The 26,205-nt window shown below is 37.4% G+C and overlaps 1 protein-coding gene across 3 annotated transcripts in view; it reads left to right on the top strand.

The window, feature by feature from the left end:
* The window catches only part of FHOD3 (formin homology 2 domain containing 3), a 703,058-nt gene that overhangs the window by 552,732 nt on the left and 124,121 nt on the right, over positions 1–26,205 (top strand). For 2 of the 3 annotated variants that reach the window (XM_044664968.1, XM_044664960.1), the window contains exons 12-13: positions 19,452–19,586; positions 24,713–24,763. In XM_044664968.1, coding sequence (XP_044520903.1) covers positions 19,452–19,586; positions 24,713–24,763 — 186 coding nt within the window. The remainder of the gene's footprint in view (positions 1–19,451; positions 19,587–24,712; positions 24,764–26,205) is intronic. The other variant, XM_044664978.1, reaches the window with a different exon arrangement.

Raw genomic sequence — 26,205 nt, 5'->3', positions numbered from 1 at the left:
TGTGGTGATGGTGTTGAGTCATTTTTCAGTCATGTATGACTCTTCATGACATCATTTGGAGTTTCTTTGGCAAAGACACTGGAATGGTTTGTCATTTCTTTCTCCAACTCATTTAACAGATGAGGAAACAGATAAACAGGGTTAAGTGACTTGCCCAGGTTCACACAGCTAGTAATTGTCTGAGACGAGATTTGAACTCAGGAAAAGGAGTCTTCCTGACTCTGGACCTGGCACTCTATCCACTGAGCCTCCTTGAAGACCAGCTAATCTTCACATCTTTCTTCATTTTATAAATGATAAAAACTGAGGTCCAGGGAAATTACGTTGTTAGTTCAGGTCACACAGTTTGCTAGTGACAGAAGCAATATGAGAATCCATGCTAGAACTATGCTGTCTATGAGAAGAAACTTCTATGTGTTTGCAAATCACAGAGGTGTGATCACAAATTATTGCCTCCAATGACAATTAGAAAATTAATTATTCCCTTCCTTCATTTTTTATACTTTTGATCTCTCTTTAGACAGTATTTATACTGAATATTATTTTGCTGGATACTACTTGCAACAGAGTAGTCCTTTTTGAGTGTTGCCCCATCAGGGATACAAGATAGTTGAGCTGTGGGGACACAAAGGCAGCAGTTCTTGCCAGATTCTAATGAGGGCATGAGCCTCCCTCCTATTGTAAGACTGCCAATAGGAAGTATATAAAAGCAAAAGAGCCAGGACCTTTGGGCTTCTCTTTGTTATAGATTGGCCCAACATACCACAGTCTCAGAGCTTATTATCTTGAAAGGCGGTTAGTCTAAGACAAATAAAAGGCAGCACTTCTTAGCCCAGTATAGTAGACATATGGGACTCATTACACCCTGTGAGATAGTGCATATTGAAATATATAACCTAGTCTGGAAGAGCTCAAATACATTCATAATAGGTTGTTAAGGGAAATGGGAATAGTAAGAGGATGTCACTAGCCTTTCCTTCTTTAGCTCTGAATTTCCCATTGGGGGAGGTCTTCAAGAGGAGACTGGCTGACCATTTGTCTGGATAATATTGAGGGGATTCCTAATCAGGTATAGGTTGGATTAGATTTGTGAGGGACCTGGGGATATCCTGAGAGTCTCTTATTCTCTAAAAGAGATGAAGAAAGCTAATACCTCTATGTAAAAGCATAGTATGGTTATAGGACTATAATATTCCCAGCTGGCTTTCCTTGTAACTGGGTTGGTATTCTCTCAGGCTATGTATCAAGTGCCCAGGGAACTTGCAAGTGCTAATGTTGACTTTTTCTGTAAAATGAAAGGGCATAGATTAGGTCATCTCTAAAGTCTTGGACCAATCTATGACTTCTGTGTCACAAGGTAAGGGACAGCTATATCCTTGACAATATCTTCTTAGACTTTCTTTATTTTGGGAGGGGGCATGCTGCCTCCATCAAAAAAATCAGGGACCTTGACCACTAAGTCTTGGCATAATGGGATATATAGGTTATCCTTTGTATAAGGGTCCTCAGTTAGGGCTGCTTTATCAGTTATCACCATGGATAAGAGATGTGTCACCTACAGTTCAGCTCAGCATGGGCTGAGGACATGAGGGGGTCAGTAAAGATCCAGTGAGTAATTTTTTCCACCTTGGCCCTACCCTCTCTCTCTAGCTGTGGTGTAATAACAAGTAGTCAGAGTCATCTGGGTTATGGATAGGGCTGATAAAGGCCTTGATTTAGAGTCAGCCCATTGTGAAAAACAACAATAAAATAGATAAACTCTTTGTACATTTGATATTTTTATAAAAAGAAAAGAGAAAATTACCATTATCAAAAATGAAAAGGGTGAATTCATCACCAATGAAGAGGAAATTAAAGCAACCATTAGGAGCTATTTGGCCCAATTACGTGCCAGTAAATCCGATAATCTAAATGAAATGCATGAATATTTAAAGCCAGGACTTTAGGGTCAAAGAAGAGAAGAACTAGTAAAATGTGAAAGTAGAGAGGGGATTACTTAGAGTAGTAAAAGGAAAGGGCAGAGTAACTCCAACAGAGCCCATTTTTCTCAATCTACAAAGTAGAGATTGGATCTGTCCTCTATACCCACTTTCCAACTTTATGGAGTTTGAGGTTTGAAGACAACGTTTTCTAATTCAGAGAGTCTGAATGTGTGTTGGGGTATAATCCTAGTAAGCCCTTCTCTCTTCCTTGTAACAGGTAAATGGAAAGACATCTTTCTTCCTAAAACTCAATCAAGAAATGTTAGCTCCCAAATCACCCCGACTCTTACCCCTCCTGCTTCTAGAGACCTCCCTCTGATCTTCTTATTACCTACTGAAAGATATTAATAATGAGTTCATTTATGTTACTCTTGGGACAGAGACAAAGAAAGTAATTGAGTCAGTTAAACCTGCTAAAAATCACAGTGTCTACATGGATTGTATTCCAGATGGTTCTCACAAAGAACCAGCTTCAATATGCTAAAATGTTAGTAATGCTTACAGAAAAGATGAAAGTCTCTGGTAAGTGAAGTTCGAGCAAATGGTTTAAATGTCAGTGACCAAAGAAAATGGTCATATGACAATAGAGTAGACTGAAAAGCAAGCACTGGAAGGCTTTTGTGGATTTTAATTATATTTTATTCTTTCTTTGTGTAACTTCCTTGTTTTGACTTTTCAGACAGCAAAGATACCGATTTAGTTTTAAAATTCTAAAAAACATTTGTTTATTTGTTGGTTTTGTTGTGTATGTGAGGGGCTTTGATTTTAAGAGTGTAGGGGTCAGAGAATCATGAGGAACCTTCCTCCCCTTTACTGATGCAGATTGGAACAACTTAAAGTTTTAAAGAGATGCCTAAGATTTTGAGAGGTTGAATAAATTGATGAGGGTCTGTATGTATCAAGGGAAGTATTTGAAACTGACTCTCCTAACTTTAAGCATTGTCCTCTCTAGGGATCCACTGCCTCTAGTTGATCCCCTCTAGGGATCCTCTCCCTCTATTTCATCATTTTCTTGGTAATATTATAAGATTATATTTATTATAATATATTATGTTTATGTACCATACTAAAAATAATATTTTTACTATGAATTCTTACCTGAAAGATAGAGCATCTGGGTAGCATAGATAGAATGCTGAGCCTAGAGTCAGAAGGCTCATCTTCCTGAGTTCAAATCTGGCCTCAGACATTTATTAGCTACATAAGTGCCCAGACTCTGGGCAAATCACTTCACCCTATTTGCCTCAGTTTCCTCATCCAGAAAATGAGCCAGAGAAGGAAATGGCAAACTATTCCAGGGTCGTTGCAAAGAAAACCCCAAATGGAGTCACAGAGAGTTGGACAAAACTGAAAAACAACTCATTAATAACAACTGTCTGCCAAAAGAGGACAATATTGAAAGAATTTGTCAAAATAATCTCCAAATCACATTCAGATATTTGCTAGCAAGAAAAATGACAAAGAAAACCTGTAATCAACCAACTGCTCCACTAGGCAATGAAGACAAGTGGCCTTTTGGTCATGGTGTCAGAAACAGAGTATCCATATCAGTGAATTCCTGTGAAGTCAAACTTATAGATCCTAAATGAAATGCTAGTAACTCACATGTGGCAGCAATGGTTAAAACACACAATTTACCCTAGCTAAATGAGGGGGCCGGGAAATATTTATATAGCAGCCCCCAATGGTATCATGCCATCCCTTTTCACATTAACAAATGTTTTTTATTTCTGAAATCTTTATCATTTCTGAAATTTTCATTGACTCACCCATTGAGGTTTTTGTATCTTAGTATATTGGACCATATCCAATTTTATTTCGAGTCAAATCAACAAACAAATGTTTATTGAGTTCCATCTGGGTTCAATGCACTAGACTGGGTAAAATAATTTGCCCCAGATGCTCACATTACTGGGGGCCTGCTTCCCACCCACCCACAGCCCCAGCATTCAGGCAGCCACCCCCTGATCCCATGGCTATCATTTCCTTCTCCTAGGGCCCCTAAGATACCTGGGTTATGAATGGGATCAACTGAATGGATAAGGGAATGAAGTGGCAAGGATGCTAGCTCTTGCTTCCATATTAAATTGATCTCTTTTTCTCCCCAGTTACAATCATAATGCGGTAAATCAATGAGAGGAGGGTATTTAGAGGGGATATGGTGTCTTATGCTGCAAGAGGGATGAAACCTATGTGTTGCAGTATATGAACTGATGAAAATCATAGGGATGAAACGATAAAGAGCTTTGAGGAATTTTGTTGTTTGGTGGTTTTTCAGTTGTGTCTGATTCTATGTGACCCTTTTGGGGGTTTTCTTGGCAAAAGATATTAGAGTGACTTGCCATTTCTCTCTCTGGCTCATGGTACAGATGAGAAAATTGAGGCACACAGGGTTAAGTGACTTGCCCAGTGTCATTCTGCTAGTAAATGTCTGAGGTAAGATTTGAACTCAGATCTTCTTGACTCCATGCCCTTGCACACTATTCATTGAGCCATCTACCTGTCCTTTGAGGGATTTTAGCAGAGAATAAATAGTCCTTTAGATTCTGAGAGAACAGAAGTTAAAAAAATTAGGACAAATTGATCTTAAATGGATTGGCTGGGAAAATAACTTGAAACATTTTCTGAGAAGCGGTAGGAGATAAAAGGCATTGAGGGCAAAGCTGGAGATGAGAACAAAATAAACTTAGAGATGTAGGTAGATAGCTCAGGGAAACCAAATGAGAGCTAAGTACCCCTGATCAGAAAAAAGGAATCAAGGAGTCCTATGGACTGTGAACCTAAGGACATTTTCTTTGAAGAGAAGTAGCTTCCATTTTCATCCTAGGGAAGATGCCCATTTTCAGAGGTACTCAGGTACAGATTTTTTAAAACTCTTATCTTTTGTCTTGGTATCAATACTGTGTGTTGGTTCTAAGGCAGAAGGGTAGTAAAGCTTAGGCAAAGTGACTTGCCCAGAGTCACATAGCTAGAAAGTGTCTGAGGTCAGATTTGAACCCAGGACCTCATGTCTCTAGGTTTGATTCTAGCCACTGAGACACCTTGGTATAAACTTTTAAAATATTTTAAAAAGGAAAAAGTTTTAGAAGATACTTGATGGTCTTATTATTCCTCCAAAGGAAACTGAGAAGAAATCAGTAACTTCAGACCTGTGCAGCAACTTTCTCATTTCTCTAAATTTAGTATGAAAGTGATTAATTCATGAGAGTATCCTTTTTAAAAAATGTTTCATTTTCCCAATTACATATAATAATTTTCTACATATGTTTTCTGGAGTTATAAAATCCAAATTGTCTCTGCCCTCTATTCCCTCCCCACTCCCAGAGATGATAATTTGATTTGGGTTATATATGAAGTATCAAGAAAAACACATTTCCATATTCTACACTGTTGTAATAGAATATTCATTTAAATCAAAAATCCCCCAGTAAAAACACAAACTGCATTCCAACTCCAACGGTTTTTTCTCTGGAGATAGAGAACATTCTTTGTCATCAGAGTTGTCCTGAATCATCTTATTGTTGAGAGTAGCTAAGACTTTCACAGTTGATGGTACAATTTTGCTGTTGCTATATACAGTGTTCTCCTGTTTCTGCTTATTTCCCTCTGCATCAGTTCATGTAGTTCTTTTCAACTCTTTCTGAAATCATCATGTTCATCACTTCTTATCACCATCATATACCACAATTTGTTCAGCCATTCTCCAATCGATGGACATCCCCTCAATTCATGGAGAGTATCCTTGGTGGACATATCATAAGAGACAAGATAGTCTTTTCCATATGAATTTTAATAGCAAAATATATCTTTAAAGTCACACAATTCACTGTAATATAAACAATACAAGATCCCACTGAATCTATTGTCTTATGATTACAAAAAAAAGAAAATTTTGACTTAATAAAGAAATAGCCTTAAAAGTTTTCTGCCAATAGTATGGCCTTCTCACATATGTTAAGGTAATACAAGAATACTTAATAGATAAAACCATAGAGAGAATTTCTTCTACCTTCTGATTATCAAAATCAAGCAGCACCAACAACAGAGAAGACAGTCGATAAAAGCATTCACCACTGTCATGGAGGATATCTTTAATGCAATTCAAATGGAAAAGAAATTTCATACGATTAGGATCTCCATATGTTTTTTGTTTGTGAATGACAATGTACTGTTTCCATCAAGTCCAAGGAACATTACAGGATTTCCTAAAATGAGTTTCCCAAACACTCAAACGAGACCAGCCTTGCAATCCACACTAAGTGGAAGGGGATTCATAATGATCCCACATTGTCGTATTTAATTGGGTAGGCAGTCCATTGAGGTAATTAATTAATCAGTACATGTATTTTGAATAGGTACTTAGGAAGAGAGCATGTTGGATTGTACTTGGACAATCGTTTAGATGTCATAATGATCTTGAGATACTTCCTGCTATAAAAGCACATTTTTTTAACATAAATGTTCTTCTCAGCAGTGCTGTCTGTGAAATGTGGTCCATTCAAGTCTGAAGAATCAAATGCAGAGGACTGGAAAAATGCAATAATTAATATCAGATGTTGCTGTCTAATCTTAACTCTTCTGTTTACTTTTTTATGTCTTTGGGCAAACAATGAAACTATCTACCTCAGTTTCCTCATTTGTAAAACAAGACTTAAAATAAGTGGCTACTGAGGTCCTTTCTATCTCTAAATCCTATAATCCTATGTCAGTAACACAAAAGGAAAAGTGGAAAGATGTTTGATGATAATAAATAGCCTATCTACTGAGCCACCTAACTGCCACAAGGGCTAGTTTAATATAAGGAAAACTATCAGCATAATGGATCATATCAGAAACCAAACTAACAGAAATCATATGACTATCTCAAAAGATGGAGAAAAAGCCTTTAACAAAATCCAACAATCATACCTATTAAAAACACTAGAAAGCAAGGAAATAAGAGTCTTTCCTTAAAATGATGAGTAGTATCTATATAATAACAACCCAAACAAATAAGATTCAATAGACTCCAGCATATTTCAGAGTGGCTAATTATTAAGAAATGATATAACCAGTGTCGCATATAGGACATGAATATCAGTTTAATACTTAGATGACCAATTTCACCTTCTTATCCCATGACCAGCCTACTCCTTCATGTCCCTGATGAGGATGTTGCACAGGTATCCGTAAAATGCCCCCAAAAAAACAAAAACAAACCAAGACGTAGACCCGCAACAGATTGAGTAGATTCTCTAGGAGTATTTTGGGAAGGAAATGGATAAGAATCACAGAATGAGAAAGCAAGTATGGGTTACAGTCTTCCTCAGCTGGAGTACCTACATCAATGAAATAACTGATCCACTTAATTATCAAGGTTCATCTGAGTGCAAAGATTATATGTGGAATTTATGTATAGAGAGCCATTGTTTTGGCTGCACTTGAATATATCGACTTACTGTTTCTCTAAGTAAGAGAACCTAGTCAAGTTGAATAAAAAATGTAAGATGGCAGCCAAAAAAGTTAACAACTTTAGATTACACTAATAGAAAGCATACTTTCAGAAAGATAAGAGGTCATAGATAGTACTACCCATACACTGTCCTATTTAAGCCAAATGTAGATTATTGGGTTAAGTTCTGAAATGCACATTTTAGGAAGGACATCACCATAATAAGAGATATTTGGAGGAATGTTGTTAGGGACTACCAGGGACCACCTGGTTGGGAGTTCCCAGGGGTAAGAATGCAGACGGACTCAGGAGGGCTGATGGTAATCAAATGGCATCGATGGCAACTTTATTGAGGAAGGTAATGATATTTATAGGAATCTGGGTTGCTGCCCAAACATATCCATCCACATGGCTATAGGCAATGTTTTCATAGTAACAGATAGCCAGTCAAAGAGGGTCTTGAGGAGAACAATGCATCCTGTCAAGGTATTGATCTATGGGATACAGTCTGCATGGTGATTGGAGGATTTAGGAGTATCCATAAGATACATGAAAACATACTCAAGATGACATGTCTTCTGCTAGAATTTCCAGGGATATAGTACACAAAACTCTGTCCTAGGTTCATTCCTAGCTCAGGCTTATTCAATGTACTATGATTCCTTTACTTAGGGGTCCAAAAATTTACGGGCCTATCAGAATGTAACCTAGTTGATGAAAGGCCTGGAGACCATGAATGTTGAGGATCAATTAGAGGAATAGGAGATAATTAGGATGGCACAATGAAGACCCCAGAGAGACATAATAGTGATCTTAAAGTATTTTGTGAACTCTCATGTGGAAGAATAAGGAAATGGATGGAAGTTTTTGGGGACAGATTTTGACTTGATAGTAGGAAAAACTAACAGCTAAAGCTCTCTCCCTTCCCCAAAATTGTCTAGGCTTCTTTTGGAGGTAGATATTTCCCCATAACTCATGGGCTTTGAATAGAGGCTGAATGATCACTTGTTGGAATACTTTGAAAGGATTTCTTATTTAGGAAATGGATTAGATTAGATAACTTCTGAAATAGTTTTTCATCCTAAATTTCTTTGATTATATAATGTTTCTCATTTTTTTGTATGTTTACCTTTTTTTATTCTAGAATTGTGATTTCATTGTTATGGGGTTTGTTAATGAAGATATTCCTTTCCACAAAATTGGCGTCATTTTGTAACATATTTTGTCTGGGACACTGACAATTAAGTGACTTAGTCAAGGTCACATAGCCAATAGGCATCAGAAGAGAAATATGAATTTAGTTCTTTCTGCCAAGGCTCCCTTTCCATCTTCTTACACCATATATGTAAGACTCTATGCAATCCATAGTCAGTTCAGTTCAAGAAGCAATAATTGAGGGGGTAGCTAGGTGCCTGGAGTCAGGAAGTCCTGGTCCAAATCCGACCTTAGACACTTCCTACCTATATAACACTGGGCAAGTCACTTAATCCCCAAAGCCCTTACTGCTCTTCTGCCTTGGAAGCAATATACAGTATTGATTCTAAGACAGAAAGTAAGTGGTATTTTAAAAAAAAACAAAACAAAGATTTAACATGTATTATTGTTCCTAGCACAGTTCCAGGTACTATAAAAATTAAATATGAATAAATTTTAAAAGCATTTCTTAAATGCTTGCTATTTGAAAGCAGTGTGATAACCAGCAATAAATGGAAAAGCAACATTCTTATTCTAATAAGGTGGGGACAGTCTAGGAGGTATCTGCTGCTCAGATGGAAAACCTCTGTGGGATCCTTAGAGATCAGAGACCATATTGCTACTTAACATCATTTCCACTGATAAAACCATGGCCTTGTCTGATGTTGAACCATTTAACAGTGCCAAGAACCTTGTGATAAGAAATGTTGTTTCTGTGTGTTTGGTAGCTGTGGCCACTAAGAAGGCAGAGTCAGCCCTTCTCCCAAGCAATTGCCATTTCACATATCTGCAAGGGCTGCAATAGTGGCAGCAACAGAAGTTTGGCTGGAAACAAAGCGGTAGGGACTTGGGAGGAGCCTGCCCCAATTCTTCAGAGTTTGGAGGCTCCAGGTTTTAAGCTGTTTCTACCTGGGTCTGAGAGCAGGTGGTAGATAAAGTGGTTTGACATGCCCACCATTGGCCACATCTTGTCTCTCCCTCAGAGTATCTCACTACTTCAGCTAGGCTGGCTTACCAGCTCAATTAATGGCAGTGGATGGCCAGTCAGTTCTGATGGTGGTGGGGAATGGATGCCAGTGACAGTTGGGGGGACATCCTTCTCTGCAGAGCTTGTTCCCCTAGGTGATGGCTACAGGATCCAGGCCAGAAGCAAAGTATGGCACCTTGAGGGTGTTGCTCATCTTTTTGCTTTAGTTTTCTCATCTGTAAAATTAGAGGAAAATAGAGTCTACCTCCCAAGGTTGTTTTGAAGACCAAATGAGATAACTGTAAAGCACAGAGCAAAGTACCTTGTATCTACTAAGCATTATAAAAATGCTAGCCATTAGTATTTATCATTATTATTTTCATTATTATTGTTTTGAGACCAAGTGTCCCTACCTCACCCAGATTTCAAGTGTTACTCAAGGTCTGATCCCATCGCTGTCCATCATAGGAACTGTGACCTGAGCTGATTCACCTGTCAGGGATATCCCAGTGGCCCCTCATTCCCAGGGGTTTGAAAATGGGGAAAGTAAAAGAGAGCCACCAGATTAGTGCCAGATTTATTGCAAAGACTTGATCAGTTTATCACACTTCAGCTCAGAACTCCTGAGTTCAAAATGATTCACCTGCCCTCTACCTCCCTAGCAGCAGTGTCTACAGGCCTACTTTCAAGTGACCTTTTAAAAGATAAAGTTAATGTGTGGTTCAAGCTCTGATTTTCCTGCTTCCTAGACTAATTTGTATAAAGACATTTAAGACTGTCTCTTTGCAGCTTGTTAGATCAATACAGGGCTGATCTATCAAAGAAAAAGAAAAAAAACACTACAAATCACAGAACTGCTTTCCCAAACTGTGAAGGATAATGGATCTTGGCTGAGTCAGCCCCCTTTGTTGTGTCTTTTCAGCCTGGCCAGTTGTTTTGTGCTGGTTGAGCCAAGAGACATTCTAAATTACTTAAGGTCTATTGTGACCACTTGTCTGTGATTATTCTTCCAGCAGATCACTTTTCCACCGATGAAAGAGAGAATTTTGAGAAAATGGAGCAACTGCTGCTCACATATTAAAGCTCTGATTATATAATGGAAAACGTGGACTTGTTATTTCCAGATCGAAGGGAATATCTTTCAGCAGAGAGATATTCCTCTTTTTAGCATTTCCTAGAGCCTTTTCTGTGTCCAGATTTTCAGAAAGGAGACAGTGCTAAGTACCTGTCAGGGAAGAAAATGCAGATGCTTTTTAAGTCTGGAAAAATTGAGGTTAGCACAAGGGAAACTTTCTCTGACTTAGAGCTTTTATAGTTTTCCTAATCCTGAAGAAGACAGCGCAGAGCAATGGAATGATACTGGACCAGGGGGCAGGAGATGTAGGCTCTCGTCCCAGTCCTATCACTAACTCACTAAAATCTTGAGTGCATTGTGGTAAGTCACTGAACCTCTTGTGTAAGTTTCTTTATGTGTGATATGTGGGATTTGAACCCATTGGTCTCTAAGGTCCTGCTTTAGAAATATATTTATCTAAGGGCAGCTGGGCAGTACAATGCCTGGAGTTGGAAGGACCTCGATTCAAATCTAGCCTCAGATACTTCTTAGCTGTGCAACTCTGGGCAAAGTCACTGAACCCCAATTGCCCAACCCTTTCCACTCTTCTGCCTTAGAATTAATATTAAGACAGAAGGTAAAGATATTTGTAAAAGGCATATTGTAACAGCAATGTAGTTCATTGGCTAGAGAGCCAAGCCAGGATCCAGGAAGAAAGAGGTTAAATGACAAGCCCAAGGTCACATTACTGGAAAGCATCTGAGGCTAGATTTGAACTCATTTCTTCCTGACTCTGTACCCAGCATTCCATCTGCTGCACCACTTAGCCGTTTCTGAGGAAAATTAAGGTACCTGTATATAGGCTAGGGTAGATGAATGGGGAAGGACGATGAGCATCAGGGGATAAAAAAGCAAACGGCTGCATGGAGGAATATCCAGGAGTTGTGGCTTTGCTCTTACGTAACTCCATTTCTCTACTAGCATGAAGATGGGACCCAGGATTCTGGGCTTTTTTAGCTCATACACTCACTTAAGGTTTGAAACGAGACAAAAGTCAAAAAGTTTTAAGGTCAGAATTTTCTTTTTGAGATATCGAGATTATTCTACCCTTCTCTCTGAGGCCTCTTCTTCATGCTTTAGCCAGTTAATTTTTTAATTAACTATTTTTTCAGTTACATTTTAAGATTCAGATTTTCTCCCTCCCTCCCTCCCCCTTCCTCCCCAAAGTGGTAAATAGTCTCGCTGTCATACAATGCATATTTCCACACATACAATAAAAAACTCATGAAGGAAATAAAGTGGAAGATGACCTGCTTTGATCTGCACTCAGACTCCAACAGTTCCTTCTTTGGCTGTGGATGGCATTTTTTTTTATCATGGGTCTCTTGTGGATATCTTGGGACCTTGTTTTGCTGTAATGGTTTAGTCCTTCACTGTTGTTCATTGTAAGATATTTCTGTTGCTGTATACAGTGTCCTTCTGGTGCCATGAACCTATTTAACTACCCCCTCATCTCCCAAATTTAATTCATGATAGAGCTGCACTTAAAGGCAGTCCCTCATAGCTGGTTTTTGTTATCCTTAGCTTCTCTTTCCCCAGCCTCTTGGCAAAAGTTAATAATACTTTCATATGCATGGGGAATTTAATATGAAATATGCTAAATGTAATCTGATTTAAAATTATTGCTTCCTAAGTGCTAGGTACTGAAGGAGATGGGGAAAAAATATGATACTTTTGTTAAATCTAAAGCATCCTATCACAAGAAGGGGAGATAATTCATATATGGAAATAACTAGTACAAAATAAAATGTAATAATTACATATAATAGAGATATAGATAAAGGGATGACTGAGTGTTACAAGAGGGGAAAATCCCTCTCCTGATAGTGGGGAAATCATGGAAGCTTTCTTAGCTTTTGAGCTGGGACATTTAGGAGTCCTAAATGTTTAAAGTTGCAAGGAACCTTATTGGTCATCTAGTTTAATCCACAGTCTCCAAAAATCCCTACTACAACAGACCAAACAAATGGACATCTGTCGTTGTTTGTCCTTAAAAAAAAAAAAAAAAAAAAAAAAAAAAAAAACCCTTACCTTCTGTTTTCTTTCTTTTTTTTTTTTTAATTTTTTTTAAACCCTTGTACTTCGGTGTATTATCTCATAGGTGGAAGATTGGTAAGGGTGGGCAATGGGGGTCAAGTGACTTGCCCAGGGTCACACAGCTGGGAAGTGGCTGAGGCCAGGTTTGAACCTAGGACCTCCTGTCTCTAGGCATGACTCTCACTCCACTGAGCTACCCAGCTGCCCCCACCTTCTGTTTTAATATCAATTCTAAGGCAAAGGAGTGGCAAGGACTAGGTAGTCAAGGTTAAGTGACTTGCCCAGAGTCACACAGTTAGAAGTGTCTATGGCCAAATTTGAACGTAGGTGCTCTATCCACCATGTTACCTAACTGTCCCCATCCTTTGATTTTTTAAATTATAATTTATTTTTTTATTTAGAATATTTTTCCCACGGTTACATGATTCATGATTTTTCCTACCCCTCTTCCTTTCTCTCTCCTGGGGCTGATAAACAATACCACTGGGTTATACATGTATCATTGTTCAAAACCTATTTACATATTATTCATATTTACAATAGAGTGATCTTTTAATGCCAAAACCCCAATCACATCCCCATTGAACCACGTGATCTATCATATGTTTTTCTTCTACGTTTCTACTCCCACAGTTCTTTCTCTGGCCTATCCTTCATTTTTGAAGATCAGTGATATCAAGATGAATGATGATCTTGACTTTTTCTTGAACTGGATTTTAATTGGATTGGCAAAATCATCAGCCTTTCTCTCCTCCAGAGTCATTGAAACCATATTCAGCTTTTTTGTAAAGACCAAGGGAACCCACCAGCTCTTAAGGAAGCCTATTCCACTTTTGAATAGCTCTAATTATTAAGAATTTTCTCCTTACATAAAACTTATGCTTACCCCATTGCAACTTCCACTTATTTTTCCTAGATCTACTTTCTGGGTTCAGACAGACCGAAGCCTAATCCCTCTTCCCCTGGAAAGCTGACCTAAGTACCTACCTAGAGACAGGTATCCTGTGCCTCTTTACCCCAAGTCTTCTCCAAGTCAAATATCCTCATTCCTTCAATCAGTCCTAATATGTCACATACTCGTGATCTTTTTAGAAGTCTGGTTGCACTTGTCTGAACACTATCCATAATGTCCTTCTAAAAGTGTGGTACCCAGAACAGAATATAAAATTCCCAAACTAGCCTGATTAGACCAAAGCAAATTACAACATGATGGTCACCTCCTTTTATCTGGAGGCTATTCTTTTATTTCTTAATGGAGTTCTAGATTGCATTAATTTTTGGATGTCATCTCACACTGACTCACATTGACCTTTATAGTCTATCAAAGCCCAGATCTTTTTATTAAGAATATTTTCCCATGGTTACATGATTCATGTTCTTTCCCTCTCCTTCTCCCTCCCCCCTCCCATAGCCAATAAGCAATTCCACTGGGTTTTACAAGTATCATTGATCAAGATCTATTTCCATATTTTTAATATTTGCAATAGGGTCTAGATCTTTTTCATACAGAATCATATGCTTTTAGATTTGGAAGGAACCACAACTCTTCATTTTAATTCATCTTTCAAAAGAAATCCCTTTTAGAATATATAATACAAGGACTGTCTAACTGTTTCCCTTATCTTGTACTTATTAAAGTAATTTCATGAACCTAAGTGTAAGAATTTTTGGTTGGTAACTCAGTTACTTTCCACCCGTGTGACTTTGGCTTTATCATATCATTTCACTTCATCTAGAAAATCAGGAAGGTTGGAGGGCCCTCTAGGGCTAGCCCTTTGGGTTTACGTCCCTTTCTCACAGTATATTTGATTTGTCCACCAGGTATCTTGTATTTGGAGTCTGTTCAGATTTTGAAAAAGTTAATAATTTCTGCCTAAGTTTTATATGCTTATTTAAAAAAACACCTTCTGTCTCAGTAATAACTCTAATATAGAAAGGAAAGGATGAGACAAATGGCTTAAATGACTTACCCAAGGTCACACAGTGAGGAAGTGTCTGATGCCAGATTTGAAACAGGTCCTCCCAATTCTAGGCGCCTTCTAGCTACCTCAGTTTTATATGCTTTTAAAGTATATTTTTAAATGCCTCAAGATACATAGTATATCACATCGTTTATCATATCCACAAACCAAAGTTTTCAAAAGGATTCATTTCCTGTGATTGCATTAAATGAAATATATGGTTCACAAAGTCACTTTTACTTCATTAGAACATTTATAAATAAGCCAGCAAGAGAAATAGATATGGGCCAGTGTCCACATGTGTTATATAATAGGATAAGTTAAGGCATCTTTTAAGCCGAGAGAGAGAGAGAGAGAGAGAGAGAGAGACAGAGAGAGACAGAGAGAGAGAGAGAGAGAGAGAGAGAGAGACAGAGAGAGACAGAGAGAGAGAGAGAGAGAGAGAGAGAGAGACAGAGAGAGAGAGAGACAGAGAGACAGAGAGACAGAGAGACAGAGAGACAGAGAGAGAACAAGCAGGAACAGACTTTCAATGACAACAAAGAGATGTTTAGGGATCCTTTCAGATAGAAAATTCAGGATTCTGTTAGACTTAACAAGCATTCATTATATGCTAAGCACTCTTCTAAGGGATGGGGATACAAAAAGAGAATTGAAAAAGTCTCTGCCCTCAGGAAACTTACATTCTGCTGAGAAGAAATTAATATACTAAGTAAATAAGTACAAAATACATACAAATTGATTTTAGGAAGGGCAAAGAACACTGATAGTGGGGATGAAGAATCCTTATGGAAGGACCTTGCATAAGAAGAGATCCAGAAAAGGAAGATTCCACATAGGTGGGATGTGCCTAAGGATCAGCTCACAGAATACACCTACTAACTCCAAATTATTTTGTAAACAATCCCAGAAAAGTCCTTTATCTGTGATAGAAGATCTCAGAAACCATCCAAAGGAACCATTGATTAATGGTGCCATTATTGAAGCCAACAGTTCACATCACACCCGTTTAGTCCATATCACCTTTAGTTCACATCCCTTTAGAGGTGTGGAAGGTCTGGATTTACCAAAGTGTATTTTATTACGTAAAAAGTAATGTTGCAAGATCTAGCTTCAGAAACAGCAAGACAAGGGTTCCTGTCTCACTTCTGACGCATGTTGTCTGTGTGATCCTGGAAAAGTGACTGAATCTCTCACTTAAATCACTTAAGGAGACTTTTAGTTGTGCCACTGTTGCCAGTCTGCAATTGTTAGAGGAAATTTTCTCACGGAGAGTTGACGCTACCAATGTAGTTTCAAGTCTAGCCAGATAAATAAACACACAAATAAATGCATGCATATTAAATCCAAATGAGTTGGAAAGATTCCCTGATTGTTTCAGACATCCCAGTCTGCAATGTGGAGCTAATATCGAAATCTATAATGTGGTGAGGCTCCAGTTGGAGAAAGGATCCAAGGCAACACCTGGTACCTTATACTGCCAAAATTAAACGGTACACCTCTTTCCACTCAGTGTAGATTATAGATTCCCCTGAAAATTGCCTCTCCTTGTCCTGCTCCACCTGCTTTTTGTATGTGGTATGCAGTCCTGTGTGGTTTCACTCCATTAACAAGGCCTTGGCCATACTTCAGACTTCTTGCCAGGTGGGGCTCCCTCCTGGGGCAGTTAGCCTAGCAGATGCCTGATTCGGATGGGAGCATGGTAACTAAGGCTTCACACCTATCTAGCCTTCCCTTATCATTATAGTTTTGCACCCAAAGTTCAGAATCATCACTGTTGTCCTTCTCCATATGTAGTCTGGAGGGAGAGGTCAGTGGCACAAACTTCTTATCCTACGGGGAAAAATCGAGGCTAGTCTTTCAAAATCTTAATTTAATGCAGCCAGTGCCTTTTTGGAGAATAGAATGAAAAGTAAAAATCTGTTAAAGATAGATTTATAGGAAATAAGTGACCATGTACAGTTGACTATAATGAAACTTTTTTCCTAGTGCTTGGTAATATTAAATTTTTTTATGGTTTTGACTGAATTCCAGCATTGATATTGTGGCTTTTGCATACTTCCAGAAACCAAATTTATAGGATATCAGATTTTGTTCTCCCATGTGTAATAAGTATCTAGGTGGGATAAGACCTAGAGAAATTCAGTTTATTGACTTATACTTATACCAACTGGCTTCCAATAGGCTGCTGCTTCTCATAGTGTCTCCAACTTGGGAAACAAAAAACAAAAACATGCCCAGAAAATCACCAAATGTGGAGAAATCCCTCTATCTCCTTTCTCTACCACTGCTTGAATTAGGAGAAAGCTAGGGTTCACAATGGTAACAAAGCAAGTATTTAGGGTCCTGAGACTGAGACTTATGATTGTTCAAGGAATTTTGTTTCATTTCAGGGAAAGAAAAACTCATTCCTGGAGTGTTTTCAGTTCACATTGCAATCTCTTCTGAACTCAATTATTCAGGAGAGAGAGAGAGAACTTACATCTGTTTTTAATGATAACTACCTGCTGAAATGTGCTCTCTTTAGTCTCAAAGTCAAGCAGGAACTAACTCAGCCTTCACCCGGTCTAAGTAGCAGCCTCAGTGTCCTTCACCCATGGCAAGCCCAGCAGGCTTCCACATTAAAAGAGAATTCTCCTGCTTTAATTGGACACTATTAAAAATTCCTATGACCTTTCGATGACATGTTAACAGATGTTCCCATAAAATAAAAGGAGAAAAGATGAGATGTATGCGAGTATTACAACAAAGAATTTAGTCAAAGAAAAGATACCACCCAGACGAGCTTACTAAGCTGAAGCACAGGTTAATTTAGGCTGTAGTATTAATGAGGATGGGGTAATGGAATTAATAGTCTTATAGATAATTTTATTTACCACTTGGATAGTTATAGTAATAGTAAAATTACAGATAATTTTATTTACCACTTGGAAAACACCACCCGTTTTCTGTTTGTAATGAAATCATACTTTCTAGTCACAACACCTCTCCTCCCCCCGCCACCCTGTTTTGGCGTAAGGAGCTCCTATGAATCCAGCCCCCTGAAACTTATCCCTTCTGGAAACTCAGACCACAAACATAAGATCATAGATTTAGAGCTATAAGGGACCCCACTGAGTCTATTTTACAGATGTGAAAACTGGAGACTAGAGACTTTAAGTGACTTGCTAGGGGGTTTAACAGCTACTAAGTTTATGAGGTAAGATTCAAATCCAGACCTTCTTAATTCCAAATTTGGTACTCTCTCCACTATATCATGCTGCCTGTTTTGTTAAGCTATGGCTTCTCTTTTTCTCCTACTTAGCAGGACATGGGTTGAGAAATTGTGAAGTCCCTTGGATTTTCCTAGGTCCTTGTAAGTTTTTCTAGTACCCATTTCCAGATCTGGCAGGAATAGATAGAAGTTTAGATCTTTTCTGCACTATCTGCTCTGGGGTTCCCATTTGTTGTCTTATGTCTCAGTTGTTATTTATCATTGATACTAAATGTTGTCTCTGTGGGAACATCTGGAATCTTGCATGATCTTGGCTTGTGCATGGGAGACACCTTTAAGGAGGAGAGCTTTCAAGGCAGAATTTTGTTATATTAAGTCCAATGCTTTATATTTATTGGGGAGGGAGTAAAGGAGGCAGGGAAGAAGGCATAATCAATAAACAGCAAATAGAGTAGAACCAATTCATTGCATCAACAGCAAGCATTTATTAAGTACCTGCTATGTGCTAGGCACTATGCTTAAGTACTGGGGATACAAAAAGAAGCAAAAAGAAAGATGGTAGCTGCCCCCAACCAATTTATAAGTTTCTAATAAAGGAAGATGACCCAAAACCAAAAATAGGAGAGAGGAATAGTATTCATTGGGGTATAATGGAGTTAGACTTTGGTGGAGGGTCCAGAGCAGTGCCAGGAGAGGACGGAAGGAATAAACATGGCTGGACTTGGGGATCTTCCTTAAAATGGAGGTCTCCAAAGGAAACAATCAATTGGAAGAAAAGGCCACAAAGGTGGAGGGATCTTCCAGCTTAAGAAGGCTGCAGAGTAGGTGGATTATCCCAGAGGAGGTTTCTTGAGAATGGTGGCACAGGCAGCTTCCAGAATGAGAAAGGCTTAAGAAGCTTGGTGGAAAAGAGAACAAGAAAATTGGATATGAACTCATTCAGTGTAGAAAAATATATTATTTACTATATATGCCATTAGAAATTATTGTAGATTTAAAATACAATTTAAATCACTAACATTTTGGTTTTTTAAGATTAATAGTTTTAATTAATGTTTCCATGATTCCTCTGCTCGTCTTTCAAGGCCCAGCTGAAATATTGACTCTTCTGGAATGTTTTCTCTGGATCTTCTAGGTCACATGTTCTTCAATTAATCTCATAGTCCTTTGTAGTTTTATTATGAACTTACTATATGCCATTTTGTATAATTATTTGTATATGTTCTTTTTATTTCAATACTCAATTGTAAGCTTTTTAAGGACAAACTGCTCCTTGTTTATATTTTTATATTTTCACTGGGAACTTTTAATATATAATTTTAATTGTCAGCAATTTATAATTAGATGTGATTATTATTGTTTATCTTTTTACTTCCTCCAACACATTATCTTACATATAGTAGGCACTAAAAAGGGATTGTTAAATGAAAAAATTATTCATCTGTGTTTATTTCCAAGACATTCTGGATAATGAAAATAAAGTTTATATCTAGTGATTATCAGCATGTTTTCCCACCGTCTCCAAGTAATGTCATTCCATTCCTTCTTTAGGTCATCACTGAGTGGTCTCCTAACATCATCATTTCGTCAACATCAAGAATCATTGGCAGCAGAACGAGAGAGGCGACGCCAAGAGAGAGAAGAGAGATTACAAAGGATAGAACGGGAAGAAAGAAACAAATTCAAGTAAGGAACAGTTTTAAGATGTGTTATTTAATATTTTGAAAATTAGACCATTAAGTAGTCACCATGAATGCCAATACAATTATATGGGAACTTGTTAGAAGTAATGTAATACCTCAAGTTTATAAGAGCTTAAAGGTTTGCAGAACACTTAAAAAATTATCTCTTTTGATCCTCACAACAGCCTCAAGAGGTAGATGCCATTATTACTCTATTTTATAGATGAGGAAACCAAGACTGAAAGAGGTTATATGATTCGACTAGGGTCATACAGTCATTAAGTGTCATGAAACACGTCTCAAGCCTAACTCATGTCTGGCAGTCTGGAGAGTACACCATGTTTTTTATAATAGGGACATTATGAAAAACTGAAAAGAATTTTGGATTAATAGTCTGAGGACCTAGGTTAACTCCATATCTGATACTTCCTCCTAATCTTATGAATTTGCACAAGTCACTGAAATAATCTGTGCCTCTGTTTCCTCATCTGTAAATTTGAGTTTTAGATGACATATAAAATCCCTCCCAGATCTAAAAATATGGTTCTGTGAATAGCTTCTATTTGAAGTTGTGTCTGTAAGACCAAAGAAAAATCAGAGATATTGGATATCAGACCATTTGACCCTAGATGGAATAGGATATAGATGCCATGGAATTTTTCACAGAAATAAAATAAATTCATAAAATGCCACAACTAGAAGGTATCTTTGAGCTGATTCATCAGTTCAATTACCTTCTTTTATAAATGAGAGAACTAAAGTTGACAGTGGTTAAATGAGTTTCCCAAGGTCAGTCACACATTCCACACACTTGGCAGAGGTACTAGAATTTGAAACCAGTCTTCTGACATCTAGTGCTTTTTCCACTCTACCTCACTGTCCCTCAAATAGCCATTTGCAGATGATTCACTATATTCTTCATACAGATCTCTATTCTTCATACAGATTACCTAAATATGGTCTTTATGGTCCAGGTTGTCTTTGGTACAAGAAATGTTATTGTCATAAAGTGGCAACTGAAGAAACAATCAAAATCCAATTGAAATCTGTCGAACACAAATGCAAAATTGCTTAAATATAATTATCTGCTTAGAAATCTGAAATTTTACAAGATAGTAAAATGTCTGTGTAAGTCTTGAGTTTGAGGAATGATCTTGCAGTCTCTATGAGTATTTTTAACATGTTTATCAAAAGCCATATGTTTATGGTCCTTTCCAGATCCACCACTGCTGTGTGTATATATGTATAGGTTTGGTTATTAAAGTCCACCTGACTAATAATGATAATAATAATCCCCTTAAAGTCCAACCTGTTGTCTACATTGTGAAGAAGAGTACCCCTAGAGAATGTCAGTCAGAATAATATCTAGTGGAGACTGCATGTTTCTGGATACTACTAAGGAATATGAGAGCCCCCCGGAAGGAACCACCAAATGCTAGTGATTTGGGATCCAGTAATATTGCCAATTGAGTTAGCACCCACTCAATAAGATATAACAGTCAGTAAGGAAATGGAAACGGTAGCATCTGGTTATTAGCCAGCCCTATTCAAAGACATCATGATAATTTGCTTGATATGGGAGACTTCAGGATAAGTGGGGCCTCTTTGTGTTCTGGGACCACAAGAAGACAAGCTATACTGGAAAAAAATCAAAACTACCAATATCCCACCTGCTGGAAATGCTTCAGTACAGATGGCGCTGACCAGTAAAGCAAGCAAATTATGATTGCATAAGAAAAGCTTTGGCAATATGAATGCTTTCATTATGTGCCAGCACTATATCTTAACAAAACCAAAAACAGACCTTTCCAGTTATAGGCAAGGACTTCATGCTGCTTTTTATCAACATTACTCTCCATTTCAATAACATACAATAGTATACTATAAATCAATACAGGGCGATTGTAAGAAATAACTTTATCCTTAAGTCCAGATTAGACAAAATTAGAGCTAAATATCAAAAAAAGGAAAATATTGAAAAAGTTGAGGTTATTAAAAACCTTAAGTTAACACAAATTCCCAGAATTCTAGATATTAACAAAATGGATGACAAAAAAATAATACAAGTCTCAAATGATTTTCAAGAAGTGATAGACATACGTGGACTGGAATTTCAAAAAGCACTCTTTGAGTTTGACAACATAAATCCAACTAGCTCATAAACTATAACAAAAGAGAATAATTCAAAAATAGATTTTCCTTCAGCCACTATGAGTGAATGAATTTTCATAAAATTTTTGACAAGATTAAAAACATTTTAGGATGAGCATACAACCATGGATACAGCAACTATTGCCACTGTAAGAATGATAGAAGGAAAAATTATACTATAATAGAATATTCCTAAGGACAAACAACACTATGGAAGGAATAGCTTGAAAAAGCTATTAAAGATCTAAAGATATTAGAAGATCTCCTGAATGCTATATAGTCTGATTAAAGAAATGAATGAATGGATGGATGAATGAATGAATGGATGGATGGATGGATGCATGGATGCATGGATGCATGGATGGATGGATAAGCAAGCAACAATAGGAATGAAATTTGGAATCATTAATTAATGCCTGATTGGAGATATTAGTAAACTCAATGGCTCCATATGAGTGAAATTAAATAGTTTGAGGAATAAAGTTGGAAATTGGATGACAAAAAATAATAAAAGTGTCAAAAGATTTTCAAGAAGAGATCCTTCTTTAAGGATTTAACAAGTTGGGACAACACAATTAAGTTTTAATGAAATTTAAATTTTAAGGGGAAAAATACATCTCATTGTTCTGACAGGTTCCAGAGAGCTGAGCCTAAAAGCATAGGGTTGTTTATATAACATATATTTTTCACCTTTTTTGGATATTTAGATGTTTATTATCATAATTGTCAAATATCAAATCATAGTCTGGGTATTCAGATGTTTTTGTCATCTAGTTCACTGATGAGTGCTTTCATAAAGGCACTAGTCACTAGTCTCAGCTTAAAAAGCTACTCTTATGTCAGTTCAGAATGTTAAAGACAAAATAAAAAATGATCTTTTATAGGATATATTATCACTGAGTCTTTCAGATTCAGGAAAAATAAATACTGATCTGAGGGAAAAACTATTTTAAAATCATTTGTATTTATAGAGGGGATTGGAAAGCTCCCCTTGAAATCAGAAAAACCTGAATTTGAATCCTGACTTTGACATTTAGTAGCTATATGGCCACAGGCAAGCCACTGCTCCCAGTGTTCTCTTAGCATAAAAGATACAAATGAGAACAAATGAGCTGATCCCCATTCATGGAATGAACTTGTTCATTGGTACTCCCTAATACCAGTACAATCATAGATCTAGACAATCACCTCATTCAAGAAAAATCAAGGTGCCATGAAAGGCAAAAAAGCCAAAATGAAATGGCCCTTACCTTCAAGGAGCTTACATTCTTCTGGGGATGGGGAGGAGGTATCAAGTATAGATGACTTTTTCAGGTTTAATAATGAAGGGAAAAAAGATGAGCTAGATAAAGTAAATGGGCCAAGGATGTGTGGGTATATATATATATATATATATGCATATATATACACACATATATATGTATAAAGATATATATTTGTTTATTTATTAAGATCTTGTGGCCAGGAATATAATGTATTCTTAATAAATATTAATAATTTAAGAATAATTGAAAAAGTGAATTAGAGACAACCAGATTAGAAGACCAGGCACTCAGGCCACACAATATGTAGAGAGGAAGGTTTGCAAGTTATGTGATTCTTCTGTATATCATATATGTACCTCTAAACTCATATAATATGGATAGAGGGCACACTTTGTATATGTGTGTACACATTTCTATACATATTTCCTTACTGAAATAATTAAAATGGAATGAGGAAAACAAGATGAGAGTCAAACCTAACTTCCTCATATAGAAACATCTGTCTGAAGTGCCTGAACCTGCCAGTATTTCATTGGCCTTGTTAGGGTTTTTTTTTTAAGACACATAAATAGATCATGGAAAAACCATCCTTTTCTGTGAGGGAATTTGGATCATCAGAATAAACCACAGGCATCTGGGAATTACAGTTCCTGAGGTTCCGCAAAGAAAGTCTGGTTATGTGAAAATCAATTAAAGGGAGCTATGAACACTTAGAAAGTAACTGGGATCAGGGGCAGCTGGGTGGCTCAGCAGATTGAGAGCCAGGAATTCTGGGCACAAATCTGGCCTCAGACACTTCCTAGCTGTGTGACCCTGGGTAAGTCACTTAACCTCTATTGCCTAGCCCTTACTAGGCTCTTCTGTCTTGGGAACAATATACTGTATTGATTCTAGATGGAAGGTAAGTGGGGGAGAGAGAGACAGAGACAGAGACAGAGACAGAGACAGAGACAGAGACAGAGACAGAGACAGACAGACAGACAGAGACAGACAGACAGACAGACAGACAGACACAGAGACACAGAAAGAGACACTAGGTTCCTCACATAGTTTTTGTTATTAGGTAGCTAGGTGGTATAGTAAATGGAATGATGGATTTAAAATCAAGAAGACCTTAGTTCAGATTCTGCCTCAAACTAGCTGTATAGCCTTTAGCAAGTCCCATCTCTCAGCCTCAGTTTCCTCAGCTACAAATCAAGAATAATAATACCCTCTACCTCAGAGAATTATTGTGGGGATCAAACATAGTAGTATGTAATGACATATGTAAAGCGTTTTACAAACCTTACAGCTCCTTATAAATGTCAGCTTTTATTCTTATATTCCTATTTCCACTTGTCACTAACCAATACATTGAGGTAAAATACTGATAGCACTTGAATCTTTTGTACTGAAAAGCCCAATTTTGTATCTGCTTAAGGGTGTCAGTATATATGAAGAGATTCACAAACTTTAAATCATTGTATAAATGCTATTATCATTATTTATCATCACTATGATTGTTATTGTGATAGAGATGAAGGATGCAGACTAAATTTTCTAGGATAATAAAGTTTGAAACAGGAGGGAATGCTTTTCCATCTATAATTGTTTTTATTACTAACAAGAAGACTTTCATTATTGTTAACCATTTCTTTATCATTTGCTGATCATCTAATGCTATCATTCTCTCCATCATTTCTTTAAAAAAAATTCTCCTGTATGCTTCTGTTAGCCGAGATTATTTAGACAAAAGAGAGGAGCAAAGACAAGCAAGAGAAGAAAGGTTTGTATATCTGTCTGTCCCCTTTCCCACTTTAACCACACAGTTCTTGGAAGTAAAACACAAAACTAACCAAGCATGCAGGAAAAACTATTAAAGTGAAATATTTTTACTATGGTTGCAGTTTAAATTAAATCCACTAACACCTCAGATAACTAGTGTGGTTGAGGAATGGGATATTTTGATAAACTACATTTTATATGTAAGTGCTGTGAAACCACTAAGGAAGAAGGTACCTCTGATAAGACTGAAGAACCTTTTTTCATTTCCAGAATTCACAGGTAAGCAGTTTGATTAGGGGAAGGAACAAAAAAGAAGGAAACGCTCATTTATTAAGCTCCCACTATGTGGCAGGCAATGTACTAAGTATGTTACAGATATCTCACAACAACCCCAATTTAAAGTTGAAAAAATTGAGACAACCTGAGGTTGAGTGACTTCATCTTAAGGTCACATAGTTATAAGTATCTGAGGCTGGCTTTGAATTCGGGTCTTCCTTACTCCAGATCAAATGCTCTATCCACTGGACCACCTAATTGCCTATTATCCTTTTATTAATGGATTTTTTTTGTTGTTATATTAAAAATCTTACCCAAAACACATCTTAATGAAGGTTGCCAGTTTGTTAGATAAGATATCAACACATTTTTTGAAAAAAAAAAAACACAAGGTTAGAGCTGTCTCTAATAACTAATTAAACAAAATAAGCCTCTTTAGAAAATAGAATATTTAATATTAAAATTATTTCTATTACATATTTGTAAAAGGTAATCTTTTTTTCCTGTCATGTCCTTTGTAGCCTAAGAGAGACACATGGCATAATAGGGTATAGGATTTGGAGTTAAGAAGACCTAAGTTGGAGTCCCACTTCTAATGCTCCCAAGTCAAACCACCCTAAGCATGACAGTGCATCTTGAAGTGCTGTGGCAAACTCCCTAGGTCTTATCTCCTAAATCACATATAACTTGTGGTCTTGCTTGGTGGAGAGAGTTACCACACCAAGAGTTCCTCACCCTGATGAAATCACAGACACTTTCCATATTCAAGTCCTGTCTAGCTCCAAATGTCTCCTTCTTCAATTCTAGAGGATGCATGGTAATTCCGAGTGGCTGTGACAGTGAAAAGTGCAGTGTGGCTGCTGGCACTTGAACAGATTAGCAAAATGAAGCAACCAAAAATGAAGACTGGAGGCAGGTAGTTAGTATAGTAGATAGAGCACCAGGCCTAGAGTCTGGGAGAGGACCTGGGTTCAAATATGGCCTCAGACACATCCTAGTTGTGTACCCTGGGCAAGTCACTTAGCCCCAATTGCCTGGCCCTTGTTGCTCTTCTATCTTAGAACAGATACAAAAACAGAAGGTAGGGACTTTAAAAAAAAGGAAGGATGAAAGGAAGGAAGGAAGGAAGGAAGGAAGGAAGGAAGGAAGGAAGGAAGGAAGGAAGGA

Source organism: Gracilinanus agilis, chromosome 1 (genome assembly GCF_016433145.1).
Source record: "Gracilinanus agilis isolate LMUSP501 chromosome 1, AgileGrace, whole genome shotgun sequence".
NCBI lineage: Eukaryota > Metazoa > Chordata > Mammalia > Didelphimorphia > Didelphidae > Gracilinanus > Gracilinanus agilis.
This window is presented reverse-complemented; position numbering and strand designations above follow the sequence as displayed.